Here is a 21301-nt window from a genome sequence, read left to right as displayed (position 1 = left end):
ACAGGTATTTGTTTGGGAATCTCTCGGTGGAAATTATACTCCCCATCTCCTGCGCTCGCTATCAACACACAATTATCATGGGCAATCATGCAGAACAGTGCTGAATTCAGCCGGGACTCCCACTCTGATGACATGACTGACTGCGAGGCCTGAGCTTCTCCTGGAGGAAAGTGGCTCCTCACTTGCCTTAAACCTCTCTCTCTCCATCTCTCTCCTCCTCCTCCTCGTCGTCTTTTCTCTCACTCTTCTGATTGAACATACTTTTTTTTGTGTCGTCTTATGATTTCACATTAACGAGATAAATCTATTCCCGATCGCGTGATCTTATCGCACAGTTCATTAGCATCCGCTGACCTCTGTGACCTCTCGCTGTGACCCGCGGTCCTTCGCCTCCATGTAGCTTGGAGTTAATGTGCTTTTCTTTTTTTTTCCAGATCTGGAGGTGTGATTCTCCATCATCCGTCTCACAAAGTAATCAGCTCCTCACATTGTGTCACTCTCCCGTGCTTTTGAAGGTAAACTGCGGATGTATTTCCTTGTGTATGATAAGTACATTATAAAGCCCGGGGAGTTGATACAGACACACAGGAGTCCATTCAGACCCTGATCAAATGCTCCATTCATGAGTGAAATTACCATCCGTCTGTCAGCCAAGGTGTGAATTCTTTCATCTACACCACCATCACCATTTTCTCCTCCTCCACCTCCTCCAACCCCAGGTTTTGATTAAATACACTCCGCCACATACACTCCACGCCGGCTCAGAGATAAGCAGAATGGCATTGCTGACACTCAGGGTGCAAAGTTGACGTGCAAAGCAAGTAAGACAAGAGCGCCATCTTGTGGTAATGGGTTTGAATCTGTTGTATTTGTCCATATGTGTGTGTGTGTTCCAATGAGAGAAAAAAACAATGCTGGCAGTTAAAGATGCAACATAAAGCAGTTCCATTCCTTTGTGTGTATGTGTGTGTGTATTTGCATACAAAAATAGTTGTCACTTTACTTTTACTGAATTGTGTTTTTTATGAAGTATTTAACTTGGTTAGATGCATTTTAAAGTTTATATAGATGAGAGATGGAGAGAGAGAGAGATAGAGAGAGAGAGTGCCACAACACACTTTTTTTTATAAAAACATGCTTTATGACAAATGTGACTAAAGAGATAATATTGAGATTGTCTTAGTATGAGAGAAGTTAAAGTAAAGTTACATCAAATAAAAAGGAACATTTATAAGTGATGATCTGTATTAAAATGACACATTTCACCTCCTGCTGTGTTTCTCAGTAAATGTCTGCATGTTTTATTTTGTTACTGCACTTTAATTTAAATGAGCTACTTTGTATTTTTACTTGAAGAAATGTAACCACCACATTTCCTTGTACTGAAAAGTTAAGGGTTCTTTCTACATGTGGCCAGTTCATACATGTCATTTCAACTAATGAAGTAATTTTTTTGTTTTTAATCTGGTTTCCTTCCACATTTTTTGTGAAGCTGAATAGATTTAACATTCATGCGTCCAACACTATTAAAACAAAAAACAAGTCCAATCACAATTCTAACTTTATTTTAAAAATTTAAAAGCTCATCTTCTTTTTTTTTTTAGGAAAAAAAAAAAAATCACAGAAGAAACATCTTATGTCACAGTCGCACAACACACACACACACGACACACAAAACAAATCACATGTACACGCAACATTAAATTAAAGTGATTCATGCTCCATATTGAACCAATAACGTGGTCAAAGTGGGTTAAAAACATGACCCAAATTAAAACAGCAGCACCATTTCAGGCTATGTACAGACAATAATAATTATAATAATACAATTATACTGCAGAAAAAAGCAGAAAATATGAAGCGTAACACACGCAGGGAAATATGAAGTTGCGTCTAAGATAATCTTTTATGATTTAACAATCATGTTGTGAAAAAACCACTTAAATAAGCATCAATAAGCCACACTGTTGCACTTAGTGAGGATGTGCTTTTATCATAATGAGTGCTAATGTATATATTCACATAAACACTCACATAAAGAGCACCAGCCGTGTTTTAGTCTGTCGTTAAATGAAGTGTACACTTTGTGCTTCTTTAAAACACAACAATGGACAATAATCTGTGGAAATACTCTTGTTACTGTTGTTTTTCCTTCATAAAAACAACAAAAAGTCTTATAATTTTATCTAAAAACAAAAAAAAAGGCTGCTGGCCTTGTTTTCCTTCCACAAACACTGCCTCTCATTAGCTTATATATAAAAAAATAATCATGCCATCTTAGTGTATGCTTCCCATTACGCACATGGCTTTTGTTTTTGCTTTATCGACTGAATTTTAATTTTTTAATATCTGCGCAAAGTTAAAGCAGCGGCAAAAATAACAAAAAGATAATAATAAAAACCTCTAACGACCTCGGGGTCAGTTGCAGTGAATCTTGATGGTTCGGCCGATGAGGAGGAAGAGGAGGCCGGACAGCAGGCAGAAGAAGATGCCAATGGGGGCAAACATGAAGGACAAACCGTAGCTGAGGGACAGACGGAAGTCTGGACACACCGAGCGCTGGTACTCGACGTAGACGTCCACCACGTCCAGCACCTGGACCCACACGACGTACATCACCACCACGCACAGCAGGAAGAAACCTGGTGTGGAGAAGAGCAACGACTGAGACTCACTCACACTATGTCTATGTTTAAAGCTGCAGTGTGGAGACTCTGTCGCCCCCCTGTGGATCTCTGAGTAATTACACACATGCTTTCTCCATGCAGTTTACACCAGCAGATGTGTTATAAAAGAGGCTATATTTTCTACCTTTGTTAGTTAAATTCCACCATTCACAAACATATTTAAGTTGAACTGTCTTATTTAATTTTGTGATATAAGACATTTAGCTCTAAAATTGTGAATATTGGGGAAAAACTTCATTATGGTTCCTCTTTTATTTGAGAAAATGAGAAGAAAAATACATATATTCTGGAAGTAAACTCACTCATATGGTTTCTATATGCAGTAGCAGATGTACATTATAAGATGGAAATTAATATGTAACGAGTGGTGAGAAGAAAAGTTACCTTTGTAAGTTAAAGTCCACCATTTACACACATATCCAAGTTGAACTATCTGATGTAATTAGATTTTTTATTTATTTTTTAATTTTTTAATGAAATTACTTTTTGGAATTGTTGTGATATTAAACAGTTGCAGCTATTTTAGTATTGTGAAAAACTTAAATGTTTCCCCTATTATTTAAGAAGAAAAGTATATATGGGTTCTGGGTTTAAATGTAAAAGGCAACTCATCCATATTCCTTCTATATGCAGTTTACACCAGCAAATCAAACTCAAACAAACATGAAACAAGAACTAAGTTAAGCTAAGTAAAAAGGGCTCAAGGGGTTAAGGGAAATCAAAACTTACGTAGATCAAAAACCACGTGAGGAACAGAAGACGAGGAACACACCAGAATTATTCAGACAACAACAGAGAGAACTCCATCGACACAGGTGAAAGTAATTAGGGCGGGGCAGTTAATCAAAAAAGGCGGGAAAGCAGACAAGAGGTGAGTATCACAAACACAACAGGATGTGTCAAAATAAAACAGGAAATTCACACAAAAAGAACACACAATAACAGTCAGTCCAAAACAAAAAATTAAACTCAAACTAAATCAGGAAAATGAAATCCAGATGAAGTCAAAGCCCAGATTAGGATGGTAACGGCGTCTTTACTCTCTCTTTTCCTCTCAGTGGAAACATAATTTACAAAATCCTGCGTTACTGAAGAAGCTGGATTACACCAGGTCATGTGAGTGAGGTGCAGGTGGCAACAGCTCAGAATCCCCTTTTTTATTTATTTATTTATTTATTTATATTCCTGCTTTTTAACTGCTGACTTTAAAGGAATGGATTAAACCATTTTTTAAAAAGCCTCACCAGACAACAGGAAGAGTCCACCTCCTGCTTTGTACAGACAGTGGCTGGCGAACGGAGCAGCACAGATGATGAAGAACCCGCCGAGGATCACGGCCGCCACACCAATCAGCATGAAGATGCTCCAGAAGCCTCTGTATACTGCACAACACACACACACACACACATATATATATATATAAATATCTAAAAAGAGCCAGTGACACAAGGAAATATAATCTAAACCTCAGTGCAAAGACACTTACTGATCGCAGAATCGTACTCGGTGGCGTTGTGGCTCTGATGGGACACGGGGAATGGGAAGAGGTAGGAGTGCATGCACACTTTAGAGTGAGGCTGATTGGCTGCAGAGAAGAGAAGGAAAGAAAGAAAGAAAGAAAGAAAGAAAACACAGGAAAATGTCATTACAATATGAACAATCTTAAAACCTACACAAGGACTAGTTAACAGCTATAGTTTACACATAAGGTTGTTAATATTCCTCCTGTTCTCGGGTCGCTCTCTCTTCTTGCACCATGTGAAATTCCACAGATGCTCACAAGTCAGCGCCAGTGTCAGCTTCAGAGCCAGAGGCCGTTTCCTCACAAATGAACAAGCCTTCAAATGTAAAAATCGCCCCCAAAGACGACAATAACAACACATGACATGGTTTATCAAATTCAGCTTCGGGCCCCGTAAAGGTTAAGGCCGGCCCTGCTCATAATGATCGCTTGAAGGCGCTTGTGTGCAGGATTATTACACACCATGGATTACATCAGTTTAATTTCAGGACAAGAATTTCAGAGAATAATTTAGACTATAATCCAGCCTGGATTAATCTGGATCAGGTCTACACTGGCTCACCTGTCTGTTTCCTAGTCTGAAATGATGTTAATCTGTTCCTCATATATATATTCTTTACATTGTGCTATTGACCTTCTTTTGTGTCTTTAATAAACATCATTTATGCTAATAATTTGTTTATTTTTGTATCAAAATTTGCATTTAGACAGGGAGGATTTTTGACAGAATATTATATAATATACTAGATATATAATATAGATTAAAAACCCTCGTTTCCAAGGGAGACCTGGCCGAGATCACGTATAAACACAAATAACAAAGTTATACAGTTAAAACACATGGATTATTAAACACAAGCACATGTGATGGAATCAGCTTCAAATGTCCTTCATTTGGATTTAAAAGCACTGGATGAAATCACTCTGCATGTAAATGATGCCGAATTGGACAATTTGAGCTATTTCAGTGTGGACATAAGGACCAGGAAGCAACAGAGAATCCTGGGGATGAGAAGAGTAATAATAACAGGGCAGTTCATCAGTCAGATCACAAATATAGCAAAAGAAGGAGTTTATATAAGAGAAATCACTCTTTACTAACTCTATTGATTTATAAAGAACAGACTAAATATGAACTCACTGAACCACAGTCTCCATATCAGGCCGTCGTCGTCCGTGTCGGCTTCAAACGAACACCTCCAGAAAAAGCCCTCGTGGTAGAGAACGACGACGTCCTGGTCCTCGTGCATCACCACGTCTCCGCGCTGAAGGACAATCACAACAGTTTATTAATCCCTGAGGAGCGTCAGAATTTCAAATATCACCCAGGGATAGAACAAGATGCTCAAAACAGAGGAAATAAAGAAACATAAACATGGAAAGAAATAATACATTCTCTGCCATTACGGACAGGAAAATGGATGAACTTCATGAGTTCCTGTGAGGTGTCACACTGGGACAGAGCAGCTGCTGAGTCAGGTCAAAGGTCGAGCCGAGCGAGCACCTCTGACCTTGTCCAGGTTTGGCCGAGCGCCGAGTCAGCGGAGCATGCAAACACTCGTCATGTGTTGTCGTCACTATTTTTTAGCACGTGAAATAAACCCTGCATTTTCTTATTTGTACAACAAATATTGTTCATAAAATAAAAATCAAGTTTAACAGAATGAGGTTGAGTTTTATTTTTGAAAGTAAAACTCCCCTCTGATTTTATGACAGGTGGTGTAGTACATTTGTTTCATGTTTTCACTTTCACTACAGATGCTGGCTGTAGGACAGAGGTCTCAAACCCACGGCCCGGGGGCCACATGCGGCCCAGGCAATCAATTTCATGCGGCCCGCCACTAAATATCAAGTTATTTCTGTATGGTTTTTGCATCATAAAAATACATTTATATTGTTAACTATTTATGGTTCCATGTCAAAACAAAGACTTTTATTTTGAAAAATATTGTTATTTCAACGTCTTTTTCAGAATCAGGACTTTTCCTAAACAGTCACAACTTACAGTGAATCTGAATCTTCATCGTTTCTAAGTTTAACACTCATCCATGTTTGATTATTTTTATGTAAATCCCAAGATCCCACAGGGAAACTTAAGAAGAATGTTGTCAGGAGTGGGATTCGAACCCACGCCTCTATTCAGAGACCAGAATCCCCGTGATGAGGAAGGATTAATCACCTTGAGTCTGGCGCCTTAGACCGCTCGGCCACCCTGACACATACACCAGCTGGACAGTAGAGTTACAAATGGAAAGATTCTGCTCATGACATGTTACAAAATAAAGGAAATCACAGCGAGATTGAAATACCAAATACAAAGAACTGAAGAGAGATGAGCCAAATTGATTAAATATACAACATAACGTGTGTTTTTCTCTGTGTCTCAACTGTATATTCTAAATATATATAAATAGTAAATACTAAATGATTTTGATTATTTTTTTTTTTTTAAATTATAAGTATTCTTATTACTTGTACTATTCCTTTTGTTATATGTTGGAAAATATGCATGTTATAGATTAATAATGAGTTCCAAAAAGAAACAACTGTATTCTAGATAGTTACTTGACTTTCACGTTACCATTGACTTTGACTGCGATCGCGTGGCTTTACTATGTAGCGTGTGAACATAGCAGCGCTCGGGTTTTATTGTGCTGATATCAGGTGTCAGGTCCAGCACCGGGGACCACTATGAAAAGCTAAGTATGTTCCACTCGGTGATATTTAATACAGCAGCAGCAGCAGCAGCAGCAGCAACATAAGCAGCAGCAGCAGCAACATAAGCAGCAGCAGCAGCAGCACATGGTGCACGCTACGTCTCTCTCTGAGTGGCTGCATAGCTGCATTAAAGCGAGTCTGATTACATGATGATGATTCTCTCGCTCTCTCTTTCCTCTCTGGAGTTTCACTGACTGAACTTATCACAGTTTATAAAACTCTTTGTCACGACCAAATAAAATCAGAAGAAGAGTTAGTATTATGGTCTGTACTTACAAAGATCTTTTCTAGTCTGGATGAGCTGCTTCGAACTACAGTTTCCACCTATTCCCACACTGCAACATGGGGTTAAGTGTCTTTGCACAATGACTTAACAGAGCAAGGAATTGAAGCCACAACCTTCCAGTTGAAAGACAACTTGCCCTACCACTGAACCACCATGGCTCCATCAAAACAAATTCAACTTCTACCAAAGTAATTTTCTGGTAACATACATGTACTTTTACTCAGGTATCACCTTTAAGGTACTTTATACAGACTGTCTGTATAGATATGAAAGCTCAAAATGAACTGTTTTATAAAGAAAAAACGTAAAGGAATTCTCTATTTTTTTATCGTCAAGGGCTCTTTGCAACAAAATCATTATTCATTTATTATAAATATTATCCTTATATTATAAAAAAAAGTGACTTCAACTTCTACTAAAGTCATTTTCTGGAAATATACTTAAGGTACTTTTACTCAAGTATCCCTTTAATAAGTACTTTATACATGAAATAGAAATAAATACACTGAGTGTTTGTGGAGTGAAAAAATATTGAAATTACTAACTGATGGAGCTGAAGCTCAGATTCTGTTGTCACATTTTTTCCATGTGAGTGTTTTTGGGGAATTCCGATTCTCAGATTGGGAGCTGTTGTCCTTCGGCATATACAGTTTGTTGGGGGGGGGTTTTCTGGGGGGGGGATTTTTATACCAGAGACGAAACCGAAACAATGCAGACCAGGAATTTGACTCCGTCCGCAGCCACACATGCAAACCAGCTGCTAATATCATAAGCTCTCCCTGTTTGTTCGTGTTATACATTTAATTCCTTTATGTTTTTTCTTCATCAAACTGTTTATTTTTAGGCTTCATATGTATAGAAAAAGTCTTGTATAAAGTACTTAACAGAAAATGACTTTTGTAGAAGCTGAAATCACTTTTTTTTATCATATTACATAAGTAAAAGTCTTAAAGTAGATGACATTTACTGTATCAAAATGAATTTTCCTAAAACTTTACTTTAGTTTTAGAAGTAAAAGTAAAAGTATTACAAAAGTGAGGATTGAGTCATGGTGGCTCAGTGGTAGGCTATGGGTTCAATTCCTGGCTCTGCTAATCTATGCGTGTCTTTGAGTAAGACACTTAACCCCATGTTGAAGTGTGTGAGTGGGTTAAAACTGTAGTGTAAAGCAGCTCATAAATACAGACCATAATACCAACTCTTCTTCTTCTTCTTCTGATTGTATTTGGTGGTAATGAGTAACAAAGACAGTTAGTAAAAGTGAAAGTTGTTAGAAATAGAAAGTCAAATGTTGTACTTGAGTACAGTAACAAAGTATTTGTACTGTGTATCTTGTGATTGCTGCTGCTGCTGCTGCTGCTGCTCGGCGTCCAGCACTCACCTCTATACTCACAGCGCCGGGGCCAACAGTTCCTTGTGGACGTGTGTGGCAGCGTTCTGAGGCGAGCAGCCAGTAATCAGTTCCAAAAGAGAGGAGAATGAACACAGCTGCCAACGCCCCGAACAGGCCGGCGAAAAACAGGGCCACGCTCAGCTTCATGGTCCAGGTCCAGGTCCAGGTCTCAGCGGCTACAAGATGCTCCTTTCAACCACAGTGAGAAGAAGAAGACGAAGAAGAAGCAGAAGCAGAAGCAGGTTTATGTTAAATGACAGGCGCTTCACTCCTCGTCTGTCCCTCCTGTCCTCTGTGTCTCACTGATGACTTCTTTGGATGTTCCACTGTGGACATGTCTTCCCACCCACTGTCACATCCACCCCCTGGGCTATTTTTGGTGGTGGGGGGGAGATGGATGTATGTGTGTCTCACTGGAGCAGTTGGAGAGTGTGTGTGTGGGGGGGGGACAGTCATCACCAAAATAACCCCGGCGGCAACTGGACACCCCGGCGTCTGCAGAGGAATGTCAAGGCAGGGCGAGACCCAAAGGACAGACGTGAGGTGAAGCTGTCCCACAACAACACCACAGCACCCTGGTCCAGAGCTTCTGCCCCCACCGGGGTCATTTCCTGTAAATACAGGGCAGATGAAAATAAGTGTAAATGACAGGAGGAGAGATAATGATCACAGAAAAAGAGGTGTTTAAATAGGTACAGAGGGTGATATTTGTGGAGAAACTGCAAAAATAACACGTTTTAGTTGCAAATTCAATTAGAATTTGATGGTTTTGACCAAAAGACAACACAAAGATGTATTAGTACAGCACTTAGGAGTGCTATAAAGCTAAAATATAAGTATAACTGTAATGATAATTTCTCCTTCTTACCTTTTATTTATTGATTTGCTTAGTCCTTTTTTTCTTTTCTTTTTCAAAGAATGTCTTTTTAACTTTTTAAGTAATAACTAATGAACTCATCATTGTTGGTGTGTATCTATTTCACTCTGTTCCAACAAAGACATTTGTCAACGTACAACCATAACATTATGGTTTTAAAATAAAATACAAATAATCCAAGAATAACGCACACGAAATCAGTGGATAGTGTTAAAAAAAGTGAAAACTCAGGTCAGAACAACAGAATAACAATAAGGAAAAAGGTCAAAAGTTGACATATGGTTGAAATTTGAGTTTCCTTGTTGTGTAAATGTGGAAAAACACGAGGCGTTGAAAGAAAACTAGAAAGAAGACGAGAACGACTTCTTTGGTAGTTGGTCAGAGAGTGAAGGAGGGGCATTTATTAGCGTCTCAGAGGAACATTTAGCAGAGGCTTTACATGTGTGCACTGGAACATTTACACAGAGATGTTACCAATGCCAACCTCTCCTGTGTGTGTGTGTTCTTGTCTGTGTATCTTTGTGAGGACCACAAACATATAAATCCAGGGATTAGTGAGTAAAATGTGCTCCAGGGCCATTTTTTTTGTAAGGAATTGAACATTTGGACCAAAACATCAAATCTTCATCAGACAAAGTGTCTTCAAACGTCTTCATTCACAAACAAGAGCCCACGTTTGCTGCCTTAAACTAACAATAACATGGACCAGCAGCTCGTTGTGGGGGAGATTTATTCTGCATCATTTTCAAGTTTCAAGAATTACTACTTTTTTTGTGCGTCCATCAAATGTGATATTTAATTTAAGTCATGTGTACATGAAGAAGTCGTGTGCATCTTTGGATTCACATGAATGACACGAAATCCAAATCAGAATGAGTTAACTTTTAGTTTCATTCATTTTCCAAAAACAATGGAAGGACAAGGTCATCATAATTCTTACATTTTCTTAAATATCATATACATATAGTATATCTGTTGCCTCTGTAGGAACTTTTCTGGAATAAACACTGACCTTATAGGACCAGTATAGTCCTCATGGAGACCAAAGGATCTAATGTGTTCTCCTGTTTGTATCGTGGGGCTTATCCATCGTCTTTTTATGGAGAAAAACTGGCAAAGAAATGAGTTGCCTGGTGTTTATATAGATATATACATCTATATACAGTATATGCAGCCTGGTGTTTATATACATCTATATATATATGCAGCCTGGTGTTATGGATCTGAATAGTGCAGCTTCCTGCCAAAATGGCATTCTTTTGGTTGGTTTTGGAGTGTTGAATTTTTATATGAAGCCAAAAACTCATTTCCACATTGTGGAACCTGCACATCATTTATACTAAGTTAGTGTTAATAACATACACACACACACAAAGACACATATCTCTTTTCCATAAAAAGATGATATAGATAAGTTCAAGGATGCAAATACAGTCAGGGACAAGGAAGTGGGAGAACATTTTAGATCATTAGGACCAGGTTTTGGTCTCCGTGAGGACTACTGGTCAGTGTGTGTGGCAGAAACGGCCCTAAAGAGGCAACAGATACAAGTACACACACACACACACACACTGTCATTTTTGTTACACCCCAGTTTGTCCAGCAGGTGGCAGAAGACTAGCACAGTACCTGAGTCTAAACGGACAGAGAGACCGCAATGGAAACGTGACGTCACTGAATTAAAGACTGTATTTTTTAATGTAATTTTGCATTTATGTACTAATTATTTAATAACATTTAATATATCTACATACATAAGTGCACTTAAATGTAGGCACACGTGTTTTAAAAAGATGTTTAAATTAAAAAAGTAAAAAACATTATTAGTCTTCAACAAGCTCAGAAATTCAGTGATTCAGTATGAAGATCTACTTTTCTACTGTAGATATATTGATATAGAAATTAACAGTTTCGATTATTTAATTTGTATTGACAGAGTTTATATCTTTGTTTAAAAAAAATAAAAGTACAAACAAGAGAATAAATCAACTGTCTATAAAACCTTTTGTTTGTTAGATTTGGATAAAGTTCATATGAAGTGTCAGTGTCTTTTAGAAAAACAAGAAATCTAAGTTTTCTATTGTTAAAATTGCACTTGTGTATTAAACATCCTTCACTTTACTACAACCATGTACTTCCTATCTGTGACGTCAGTGGACTAAACCATCAGTCCGGGCAGCCGCGGGGGAGTCCGTGGAGACAATGAGACAATACAACACCTGAGAAACGAACCCGTGACTCGTCCTGTCGCTGTTATCGACGTGGCTCACATTTATTATACGTTTTCCTTTTTATTATCCGCCGCTTTTCACACCGGACGTGTCCGCGCTCATGGCCCGAACCCCGGCGGTCCTTCGCCGCCCCTTCCCGTGACTCCTCCGCCGGGACGGAGCCGTGCCGCCGAGTCGCTGTGTCTGAGGAGCGGAGCAACTTTTCCGCGTTGGGCTGCAGTCACCGGCAGCCGGTGCCGTCACAGCGGGAGGATGAGCGACCACACACGGGGCACTTTATTCCTCAAACCCGGAGGACGGAGGAGGATTATTTACTGCATCTATGTGGTGGGATTCATGGTGAGTAGCACCCGGCTAATGTCACCTGTTTTTTTTGTTTTAATTAAAGGTGTAATACAACCAACTATAGACTGCACGCTGTCAATGAAAGTGTAATATAGTAAGAAAACATGTAAATAGTAGAAGTTAAACATAATAATGAATAATGGGGCCATTTGTCCTGATGGTTTTCATTGTTTGTTTTCAAAAGAATGTGGGAGAACTGGAGCAACAACAAAAAGTCTCATCTAAGTAGTTAAGCTTCTTCTTTTTATTATTATTATTATTATTATCATCATCATGTATGGAAAAATGTAAAGAAATTCAAATGTCCCATTTTTTAAGAAGTTCATGTCTGTTATTGTGGAACAGTTTGGATAATGAAATCTACGGAAGAGTATTAGGGCCAAATGTTTGCCAAAAGAGAGTTATAAAAAAATAAAAATCATTGATTTATCGAATAATCACTGCAGACCAATTAAATATTAAAGTATTTTTTAGCTTTAGGTTCTTGGCCACAATACTGAACATAGGGAAAAATCTACATTTTTATTATATCTATACAGAATCGTATGCGATATGCATATTTTTGCTTAATCTGCCCTTTAATACTTGTCATATGCACCTGCAGAGAAATAAGAAACCTTTAATTGTGTTCAATTTACTTTTGAGTAAACTTGAGTACAGTACAATAAACATAAAGTGGTTATTAGAAAATATAAACAACAGGATATAAAGGCCTATGTTTAACCATTATTTGAGTATTTGAGTGATGCAAATAAAATAAAATAAAAATTGACATTATGTGGATGAATTGTGTCTTGTGGTTCTAAATGAGGGGGACAGGTTGTTTTGACACCTGAGTGCAGGGACGTGTTCCGCGTCAAAACCTCGCTGTCACTTCAACATGTTGCCAAGAAGAAACTAGTGCTTCACGTGAATTAAACATGTCCCATGATGAAATGTATGATAATGTGTCGTAGAGACACTTTCATCTAAACGTTGTGATTGTCGTTCAAAGAGCCGCTGTGCAGTCAGATGCCTAAATGACTTATTATAATATTATTCTGCCTCTGTTCAGTCTCCCTCAGGTTCTGTCAAACAATACCTGACTGAGGGAGCGTTTGTTTGTATACACCAGCAGAGCTCAGGGGTGGGCGGGGCCAAGAAGCTTGCTCGGCATATTCTACAGACAGAAGAAAACATCTTTTTTTGTAAAAAGAAATGACCATTTCCTCTATCGCGAATCATACCAGAATCGCAATTTCAGTCAAAAATAATCGCAATTAGATATTTATTTAAAATGGTTTAGCCCTAGTAATCACTATGACTTTTGTTTATGTTTAAAAGTGACGTACTACTACTTTAAGGAAACAAATTAGCTCTCGTTTATTACACAGGATGAAGTGCAGACAGAAATAGTTTGAGAAAATTAAGCGATTAGTGTAATACAGTAAGTGCTGTAACGCTGTGTGACTTGAATCAGGAGTTTGGCAGAAAATGCAGATAAACAGGATGAGTGATGCTGCTGCTTCTTCTTCTTCTTCTTCTTCTTCTCCTCTGTGGCTGTTTCAACTCTTAACAAACTTCTACAGAACTGGTTTCTTTCCTCCTTCTAACCTCGTCTCTTTGCCTCCGACAGGACTTGTTTGGGGTGAGCATGATCATCCCGCTGCTGAGCCACCACGTGAAGTCTCTCGGAGCCAGTCCCACTGTGGCGGGGATAGTAGGTACGTCATGTAATCCAGTGATTAAAATAACTAATATTAAAAATATGCAGGAACCCAGACAATTCAATCTACTTGCCAAAGTGAAAACACAGGGAAATAATAATAAATAAAAATGCTCGGCGGTGTTTACCAAATTTGTCCACAAACCAAAAATGACCAGTTTTAATGAGTTCTTTGTTAAACGGAGCAAAGAAACCAGAAATTATTCACAGTTAAGAAGCTGAAAAATCAGAAAAACACTCGAAACAACTGACGATTCATTTAGCAATCGGATAGCAAATTGGACATACTTTGATCATTACAGTGATCATTCCTTCAGAAGAGCCAATCCCTGACATCTCTGAAATCCTGTTATCAGCGAGGATGTCATTCTTCTTCATTTGCATAGTAAAATTAAAAGGTCTTAATAATCACTTCAGACACGTGAATGACCTAAAAACAGGTTCAAACGATTGTGCATGACGTCTCGCTGAATCCTTTTCTTCTATTTGTTTCTTCAGTTGTTGGAGTAGTTGATATATGGATATGGTAACTGTTGTTTCAAAATGTTTGTTTTACACTTAAATTCAAAGACATCATGTAAAGAAAGGGTTAGAGCTCCTAAACTCGCAGTTAATCCCTTAAGACACAGAACAAACAGAGTTCTTAATATTTCATGATTCATTCACACTCGTGTACTAAATGTGTTGCAGGATCTACGTACGGGATCCTACAGTTCTTCTCCAGCACGATAGTCGTAAGTATGGACTTGGTTTCTCTCGCCTGCGACAGTCAGCGGCTAAAGTGGTTGCATTCCATGTTATCTGTGGTATTTCCACAGTCGATTGTGTGGCCACACACTACGTCCAGTCTTTGCATATTCACACACACACACACACATACGTAGAGACTAAAAATATGAGTCTAGTAAAAGATGCTACTACTCGTGTAGAATCTTACTCTTAAGTGCAAATAAAATCTACTCCGATTAAAGTAAAAAAAGAGCAGGAAGGACGGTCCTGTCTGTGTCGATAGTAACATCTTAACAAATTTAAGTGCAGTAACAAAAGCAAAGTGTCATGTTCGTGACGGTTCACTCCGCCGTCCACAGCTCCGGAAAATTGGACGGATTCTCTGGGGTCACGGGACAAATTACACGGATAAGGAGTCGTCTGTTGAGTCCCTTGTGCAGAGCAGCGTAGAGATACATGAACAGCCGGGTCTCTATGATAAGCCCACCCGGCCACGTCCAGAACACAGCAAACTCAATTGGTTCTAATGTCATTATGTCGTCAGATGGTTACACGTATGTGTGTGTGTGTGTGAGGGATTAAGTGAGAGTGAAAGAGAGGAAGAGAGAGGGTGAGAATCCAATAAAAGAGCTGTGTATATAGACTTTACTGCTCAGTTATAGAGAAATACACTTTTAGTCTCTTTGAGTCGATCAAAAATAATCTCTTCTTTCCTCATTTCATCCCATTTTTGCAGGGATTTGTCCTTTAAATCTCAAATCTAGAGCTGGACCTTCTATGACCGATGCTGATCTTTAGAATTCAGTGCACACATAACATACTGTATAATAACAGGTGATACACCAAATTGTTCAACTTAAAGACACAATACGTAACATTCCTGCATTTTGATGAGTCGCATAAAATGATTCCAATCAATAGAAATCTGTGTTTCTATTCAAGGAAACGTCTGGAACTTCTAGATAGTCGTTGTGTTGTCTTTGTTTTTCTATTTTATTGTTTATATTTGTTACTAATGGGCCATAAAGCGGGGGTCTCAAGCTCATATTACTTGATGGGGGCCACTGTAGTGTCTAGTTTAGTTAGTAGGGGGCAGGTCAAGTGACAAAAAAAAAAAAAAATCAAAATAATAATATTTAGGATGAAATTTCAACTCATTTCAAAATAAAAGAGTTTGTTTTGATACGGAACGATAACTTGTTGCAAAATGAATCTTTTAATTGAAAAAAAAACATACAGAATGAACTCATTATAACTCGATATCGAGTGGCGAGCTGCATAACATTTAATGACGGGGGGCCACGAGTTTGAAACCTCTGCCATGAAGCGTCAAAAGCGCAGGGAGACAGGGATTCTTTTGTCATTGATTTGATTGAGAGACCCCTAGTGGCAGAAGTCACATACTCCATGTTAAACTTAACATTTAGTGGACTTGAACACTTCAGTTCTGTCCCCCTGTATTTGGACAATGGATCAATAAATAAATGAAACAGGTGATTTAAGAAAACAATGACAAAGTCAACGACGAGTCGTTAAAAAGGCCAATAATTGACCCGATTAATCTCTTGTTAGGTCATCGCATTGCTCCACCTGGGCTCACCTGGGCTCCTCCTACACGTCCTCTAAAGAAAGTGAGTAATGGTCTCCTGTCCTGTGCTTGTTGTCGTGCAGGGCAGCTGGAGCGACGTGGTGGGACGGCGAGACTCTCTGCTCACCTGTCTGCTGATCAGTGCATTTGGCTACAGCCTGCTGGGGACGTCCACCAGCATCGCGCTGTTTGTCCTCGCACGGATACCTGTGGGTGAGTTTAGCCCTGAGCGAAAATATGAGGCCACGTCAAAGCCCAAACAAAAGGTGCAGGAATTTAAATTGGATTTCCTATGTCAAAGAACTACGGTGGCAAAATCTCCACTTCAAAACACGAAATGTCCGTCCATTCCAGTGTTGATTTCATTGACAAAAACCACGAGAAACAACGTCAACGACCCTTTTTTCACTGAAGAAACAAGTTTATGTGACAAAAACTGTGAAGCGATGTAGAAATGTTACGGTGGGACAAACTGGGAAAGAGAACCAGAGACGACGTGCGGTCAGATTTCACGTATGATGTTAGGGAAGAAAGAAACGCTTTGTAAAACATGCGGGGACAAAGTCAAAGGAACAAAACGAGTCAACCAGAAAACCGACTGAATCAACAGTCGATTTAATCGACTTAAACATCTAAAACGACTAAAATATGATTCAAACTAAAGCAAAATCAACATTTGCCGTCAAAATGAACACTGATCCATTCAGGCTTCTGTAGAAACACAAGATGACGGCCTGCGTAAAACAAAGTGTTTAAATGTCTTATTCTAAGGCCACGAAAACTAAATGATTTTCAATTTAAACTCTATTAAATGTCACATATTTGACCTTTAAAACGTGCATTTTTTAAATGTTTAGAAATAGTTTTGGTCTCATCTTGATTTCAAATGAATTTTATTTACATTTCTCCAAAATTCTACCCTACATTTAGCTACTTCTTGGTGTTAAACTGACTGAGAAATCATTGATGTGATCATTATTACTCCATGTTAACGTCAAAGTGTGTTGACCTGAAACATTTGGAGCGCGTTGTTATCGCGACTTCCTCGTGTTTCTGAGCTGAGACGTGAAACCAGACTTTCAGGTTGAAAGAATGAAAGAATGAAAGAAAAGAAGAGTTTTTTTCTGGCCTTGGGCAAAGTTTTTGTTGTGACTGCTGGTGTGAAATTTCATTCTCAATCACAATAACACAATGTTAAAAAAAGTGGGTCAAGACTGCACTGAAAACCAGCCAGGAGTGTGCACAGGCATTTCTGGGGTCAGGGGCTCAAGTAGAAAAAAAAGGAGGAACCCCCCCCCCCTCATTATTATTAGTTAAATATAACTTTATAAAACATTATTCATTTCAAAACCCACAGGAAATGACTGTTGTGTCACAGAATTCTATAACTCAAATGTCATTTTGGGGCATTATTACACATTTCTGATTAAATTGTTGATTATTAAATCAAAGAAACAAGATTGTTTTTAAAATATGAGAAAGAAGTGAATAAATATCCTTCAAAAGAGCCGGGGTCTGATTACCAGCCGCATTGTGGTCTTACATTTGAATGTGATACAGATGCTCATAAATAAACGTCATATTTATGAGAACACATGGGACTGTAAGATACAGTGTACCTCTATTGATCCTCATTCATGTTACATGAAGAGGACAAACCTGAGTCCCCTTTGTTTCCTGTGTCTCAGGGCTGTTCAAGCACTCCCTGTCCATCTGCAGAGCCCTGCTCTCTGACCTGGTGTCTGAGTCGGAGCGCCCTCTGGTGATGGGACACTATAACGCAGCCTCCAGCGTCGGCTTCATCCTGGGCCCGGTGGTGGGAGGCTACCTCACGGAGCACGAGGGAGGCTTCTACATGTCCGCCTTCACGTGTGCGTCCATCTTCGTCCTTAATGCAGGTGGGTCAAAAAAAATGAAAGACAAATAACTGATGACTTACAGAACTGAAATGAAATGCATAGAATAAAATAGTGACGCTTTGGAAGGTGTTTAACTTCAAAATAATGCTTTTGTTTAGGGTCAAAATACATTTCCAGTCCAGTTTTACCACAAAAACAACAACAACAACAACAAATACTCTCAAAGGATCACAAAGACATAAAGTTAACACACCTGTCCAGAAGAAGCAGTTGTCGTCACCGTGGCATCGCGTTGCAGCACTTTCTGGGCTTTCAGTCGTCGCCACAGTTGTTCAAACTGTTGTTCACTCTGGTCGTAGATCGCTCTGCATCAGCCTTTTTCTTGGCTGGAGCTTTCTCCAAAAAAACTTTAGCTTCTGAAATATTCTAGTCAAGTAAAAGTACCACTATTTTGATAAAATGTTACTGAAGTACAAGTAAAAGTACTGGTCTAGTAGTAGTAGTAGTTTAAAATGTACTAAGTGCAAAGTTGCTTACTTTATAACAAAGTTCTTTCTTGTGTTGTGCAAAAACGACAAGCCGACACAACCCTAAAGGCAAAACCTACAAAATAAAATATGTAAACACATAATGTATCAGTCAACATGGGTCAAAGGTCACAAATGCTTTAACCTTTTCACTCTTTCAGGGATTAGTAATTTGTCCCAATTCACCCGTCTGTCCTCGTCGTTCACCCGTCTGTCCTCATCATTCACTTGTCCTCCAGAAAAATGATTTCCCACACCTACCTTTAAAAATAAAACATGCTCTTATTTTGTAAACAATTGTCTAACTTCCTGTGTTTTTCATTGCAGGACTGGTGTGGATGCTGCCATGGGACGAGACACTCATTCTGTGCAGGGAAACCAACTCCAGCAACGACCCAATTAACTGTTGTCATGACAACCACTGTAACAAGTCCGTACAGAACAGAAAGCACACACTGGTGACAGGAGAGACCGGACAGAGGAAGCGTCTCCAGTGGAGGCCGGTGTCCCCGCTGCGGCCCGTCTGGAGACAGTTGACGTCCGTGGGCACCAGGATACGCGTGGTCTTCTCCTCCGACATGTGGGACGTCTTCCTGGTGCGCCTCCTCATGGGCGTCGCCATCATGCTTTACTACAGTAACTTCTCTCTGGCCATGGAGGAGCGCTTCTCGCTCAAGCCAAAGACGACCGGTTACCTGATCAGCTACAGCAGCCTGTTGGGGGCCCTGGCCGGGTTCCTGGTAGGACCGGTCACTCAGCTCTACAGGAGGAACATGGCCGTCCTGCTGCTGCACTCCACCATCCTCACGTGCTCCCTCATCTTCCTCTACGCCGCCGCGCCCAGCGTCTGGCAGGTGCTGCTCACCTCCACCTTCTTTGCCATCTCCACCGCCATCGGACGGACGTGTATCACGGACCTGGAGCTGCAGAAGGGAGGGGTCCAGGCCAGCGGGACTCTGATCGGCGCCGGGCAGTCGGTGACGGCCGTGGGCCGCGTCCTGGCTCCCCTCCTCTCTGGACTCGCTCAGGAGTTTAGCCCCTGTGGTCCCCCGAGTCTGGGAGTGGTCCTGGCCTTAGCGGCCGTCGCTCTTCTGCTCGTCAGGATTCCCAAATGGGACGAACTTGAAAACACACGGAAAAGTGAATGAATTCAAATGATCACACAGTGTAAGTCAGAAAAGTAGAGCTGGGTATTCAATTTCAACAGTTTTGTAGTGTCTGTCAGACGTCTGGCTGGGTGTCGGACTTCGGTAGATTCCGATAGCTTCCCAGCTTCTTCCTCTCTGTCCCAGAATAGTGAATATGTGTCACCCACTATCACATTTCCTAATCTAATATAATCTAAGGAGTTAATCTTATCACGTTAGTGAGCCAATAAGCATGCAGCATGCTGTTTGACCATGATCCAACAGTGCTCATGATTGGCTCTATCAAGAAGTTATGATGAACCTCATTCCCTTAAGGTGAACATGAAGACGGGGCTTTGTGTGTGTGTGTGTGTGTGTGTGTGTGTGTGTTCTTGTATTTGTGAGGACCATACGGATTGAGCACATTTTGGCTGGGCCCCGCAACTTTAAAGGGCTTTTTGGGGGTTAAGACCTGGTTTTAGGGGTAGGGGTAGAATTGGATGACTGTTTGTGTGTGTGTGTTGTATTTGTGTCTTTGTGAGGACCAAAAAAAATCATATTAGCCATGCAGAGTTAGGACATTTTGGCTGGTCCTCACTTCTTTAAAGAGCTTTTTTTGGGGGGGTTAAGACCTGGTTTTAGGGTAAGGCTTAAGGTTGGGCACTTGGTTGTGATGGTTAAGGTAAGGGTAAGGGACTAGGGGATCCATTGTGTCTGTGATGTGTCCTCACAGACAAGAGTGTGAGTGAGTGTCTGTTGTGTTTTGAGAGGCTGGTTCTTGTAAAGTGAATGAAAGACTGTTGTGAGGAACTTCAGTGCACGAATAAACGTTAGCGCAGGAATGAAAACAGATTTAAATGAATTGAGGAAAAAACTCTGAAATCAATACCCAGCTCTACAGAGAAGTGCACTCATTTGCAGGAGGCCAGTAGTGAACGTCTCCCGCTCCAGCATGTTTACTGTGTGTGGCTTTTACTCACAGATGTCGTGGAGGTCGTCCTTTCTGTGGGAAAAGGTTCACAATTCAATGTGGGATTAAAGTCAGGACTGAGATTTGAATCCGCTTTCCCCCGCTGTTGAAGTTTTATAACTCTAATGTCATTTTAAAAAGCACAACATCGACCATGTTCTCTCCAAGTTTACACTGTAGGTCAACTGCACGATGACCTAAACCAATGAGTGAAAGTTCCACTTCAGACATTCACAAAATGACATGTTTACGTACATGTTTGTTTACCTCGGTACAGCAGAGAAGATTCCTGTGGTGATGATGATGATGATGATGATGAACAAATGTGTGTGCTAGTTTTTGCATTGTTAACTCTTACACTTTATTTATCGTAGGATTTGTTTGAATTGACTCTCGAGTCTCAGACACTGTGGTCGTTTTAAAGAATGTGAAGAAGTCGCTGAAACCTTTTAATCACGAGAAATAAATAAATACCATTTTGTACGTTTGTATGTCTACGTTTTTTTGGATTTACACAAGTCGTTTAAATAAATATGCCTACGTGCTGCATGTGTTGAAACTAAACTACATCAGAAAGTGTTTTTTTCTGCAGCGTAAAACAAAAACATTTATTCCAGAAAAAAGAAAACAACAAAGTGTGCCTGGATTAGTGGAATCCATGAGTAACAGACGACATGTTCAACTAAAAAACACAGCAGCCAATCAAACACACACGACTACAATATTTACATATAAAA

The 21301-nt window shown here is 39.8% G+C and overlaps 2 protein-coding genes and 1 non-coding gene across 4 annotated transcripts; 1 reads left to right on the top strand and 2 right to left on the bottom strand.

Moving 5' to 3' along the window:
* Positions 1–1588: 1588 nt before the first annotated feature.
* tmem182a (transmembrane protein 182a) lies at positions 1589–8947 on the bottom strand. Of its 2 annotated transcripts, none has more exons than XM_058653796.1 (5): positions 8607–8947; positions 5351–5474; positions 4174–4272; positions 3932–4069; positions 1589–2642 (listed from the first exon to the last, which is right to left on the bottom strand). In XM_058653796.1, the coding sequence occupies exons 1-5, from the start codon at positions 8751–8753 to the stop codon at positions 2419–2421; spliced, it is 732 nt and encodes a 243-aa protein (XP_058509779.1). In that variant the 5' UTR covers positions 8754–8947; the 3' UTR covers positions 1589–2418. The 2 variants fall into 2 exon arrangements, with proteins under 2 accessions (XP_058509779.1, XP_058509771.1); XM_058653788.1 differs by having other exon boundaries at positions 8595–8941.
* trnal-caa (transfer RNA leucine (anticodon CAA)) lies at positions 6316–6426 on the bottom strand. The gene is made up of 2 exons: positions 6389–6426; positions 6316–6361 (listed from the first exon to the last, which is right to left on the bottom strand). It is a non-coding gene; the product is annotated as a tRNA-Leu (tRNA).
* A 2720-nt stretch (positions 8948–11667) lies between the features above and the next one.
* On the top strand, positions 11668–21052 carry mfsd9 (major facilitator superfamily domain containing 9). Its single transcript, XM_058622405.1, has 6 exons — positions 11668–12053; positions 13675–13762; positions 14455–14498; positions 16165–16294; positions 17770–17979; positions 18795–21052. Exons 1-6 carry the CDS (start codon positions 11967–11969, stop codon positions 19613–19615), a joined length of 1380 nt encoding a protein of 459 aa, XP_058478388.1. The 5' UTR covers positions 11668–11966; the 3' UTR covers positions 19616–21052.
* The last annotated feature ends 249 nt before the right edge of the window (positions 21053–21301 follow it).

Source organism: Solea solea, chromosome 2, assembly GCF_958295425.1.
Source record: "Solea solea chromosome 2, fSolSol10.1, whole genome shotgun sequence".
NCBI lineage: Eukaryota > Metazoa > Chordata > Actinopteri > Pleuronectiformes > Soleidae > Solea > Solea solea.
This window is presented reverse-complemented; position numbering and strand designations above follow the sequence as displayed.

What these genes read in the sequence shown, in the direction of transcription:
- tmem182a (XM_058653788.1), bottom strand. Translation starts at nt 8,753, where the DNA reads ATGAAGCTGAGCGTGGCCCTGTTTTTCGCCGGCCTGTTCGGGGCGTTG. An exon ending in GATATGGAGACTGTGGTTCA is followed by an intron (nt 4,273 to 5,350) that starts GTGAGTTCATAT and finishes TCTTCTCTGCAG; the next exon opens with CCAATCAGCCTCACTCTAAA. An exon ending in CGAGTACGATTCTGCGATCA is followed by an intron (nt 4,070 to 4,173) that starts GTAAGTGTCTTT and finishes TGTGTTGTGCAG; the next exon opens with TATACAGAGGCTTCTGGAGC.
- mfsd9 (XM_058622405.1), top strand. Translation starts at nt 11,967, where the DNA reads ATGAGCGACCACACACGGGGCACTTTATTCCTCAAACCCGGAGGACGG. An exon ending in TCTTCTCCAGCACGATAGTC is followed by an intron (nt 14,499 to 16,164) that starts GTAAGTATGGAC and finishes GTTGTCGTGCAG; the next exon opens with GGCAGCTGGAGCGACGTGGT. An exon ending in CATCTTCGTCCTTAATGCAG is followed by an intron (nt 17,980 to 18,794) that starts GTGGGTCAAAAA and finishes TTTTCATTGCAG; the next exon opens with GACTGGTGTGGATGCTGCCA.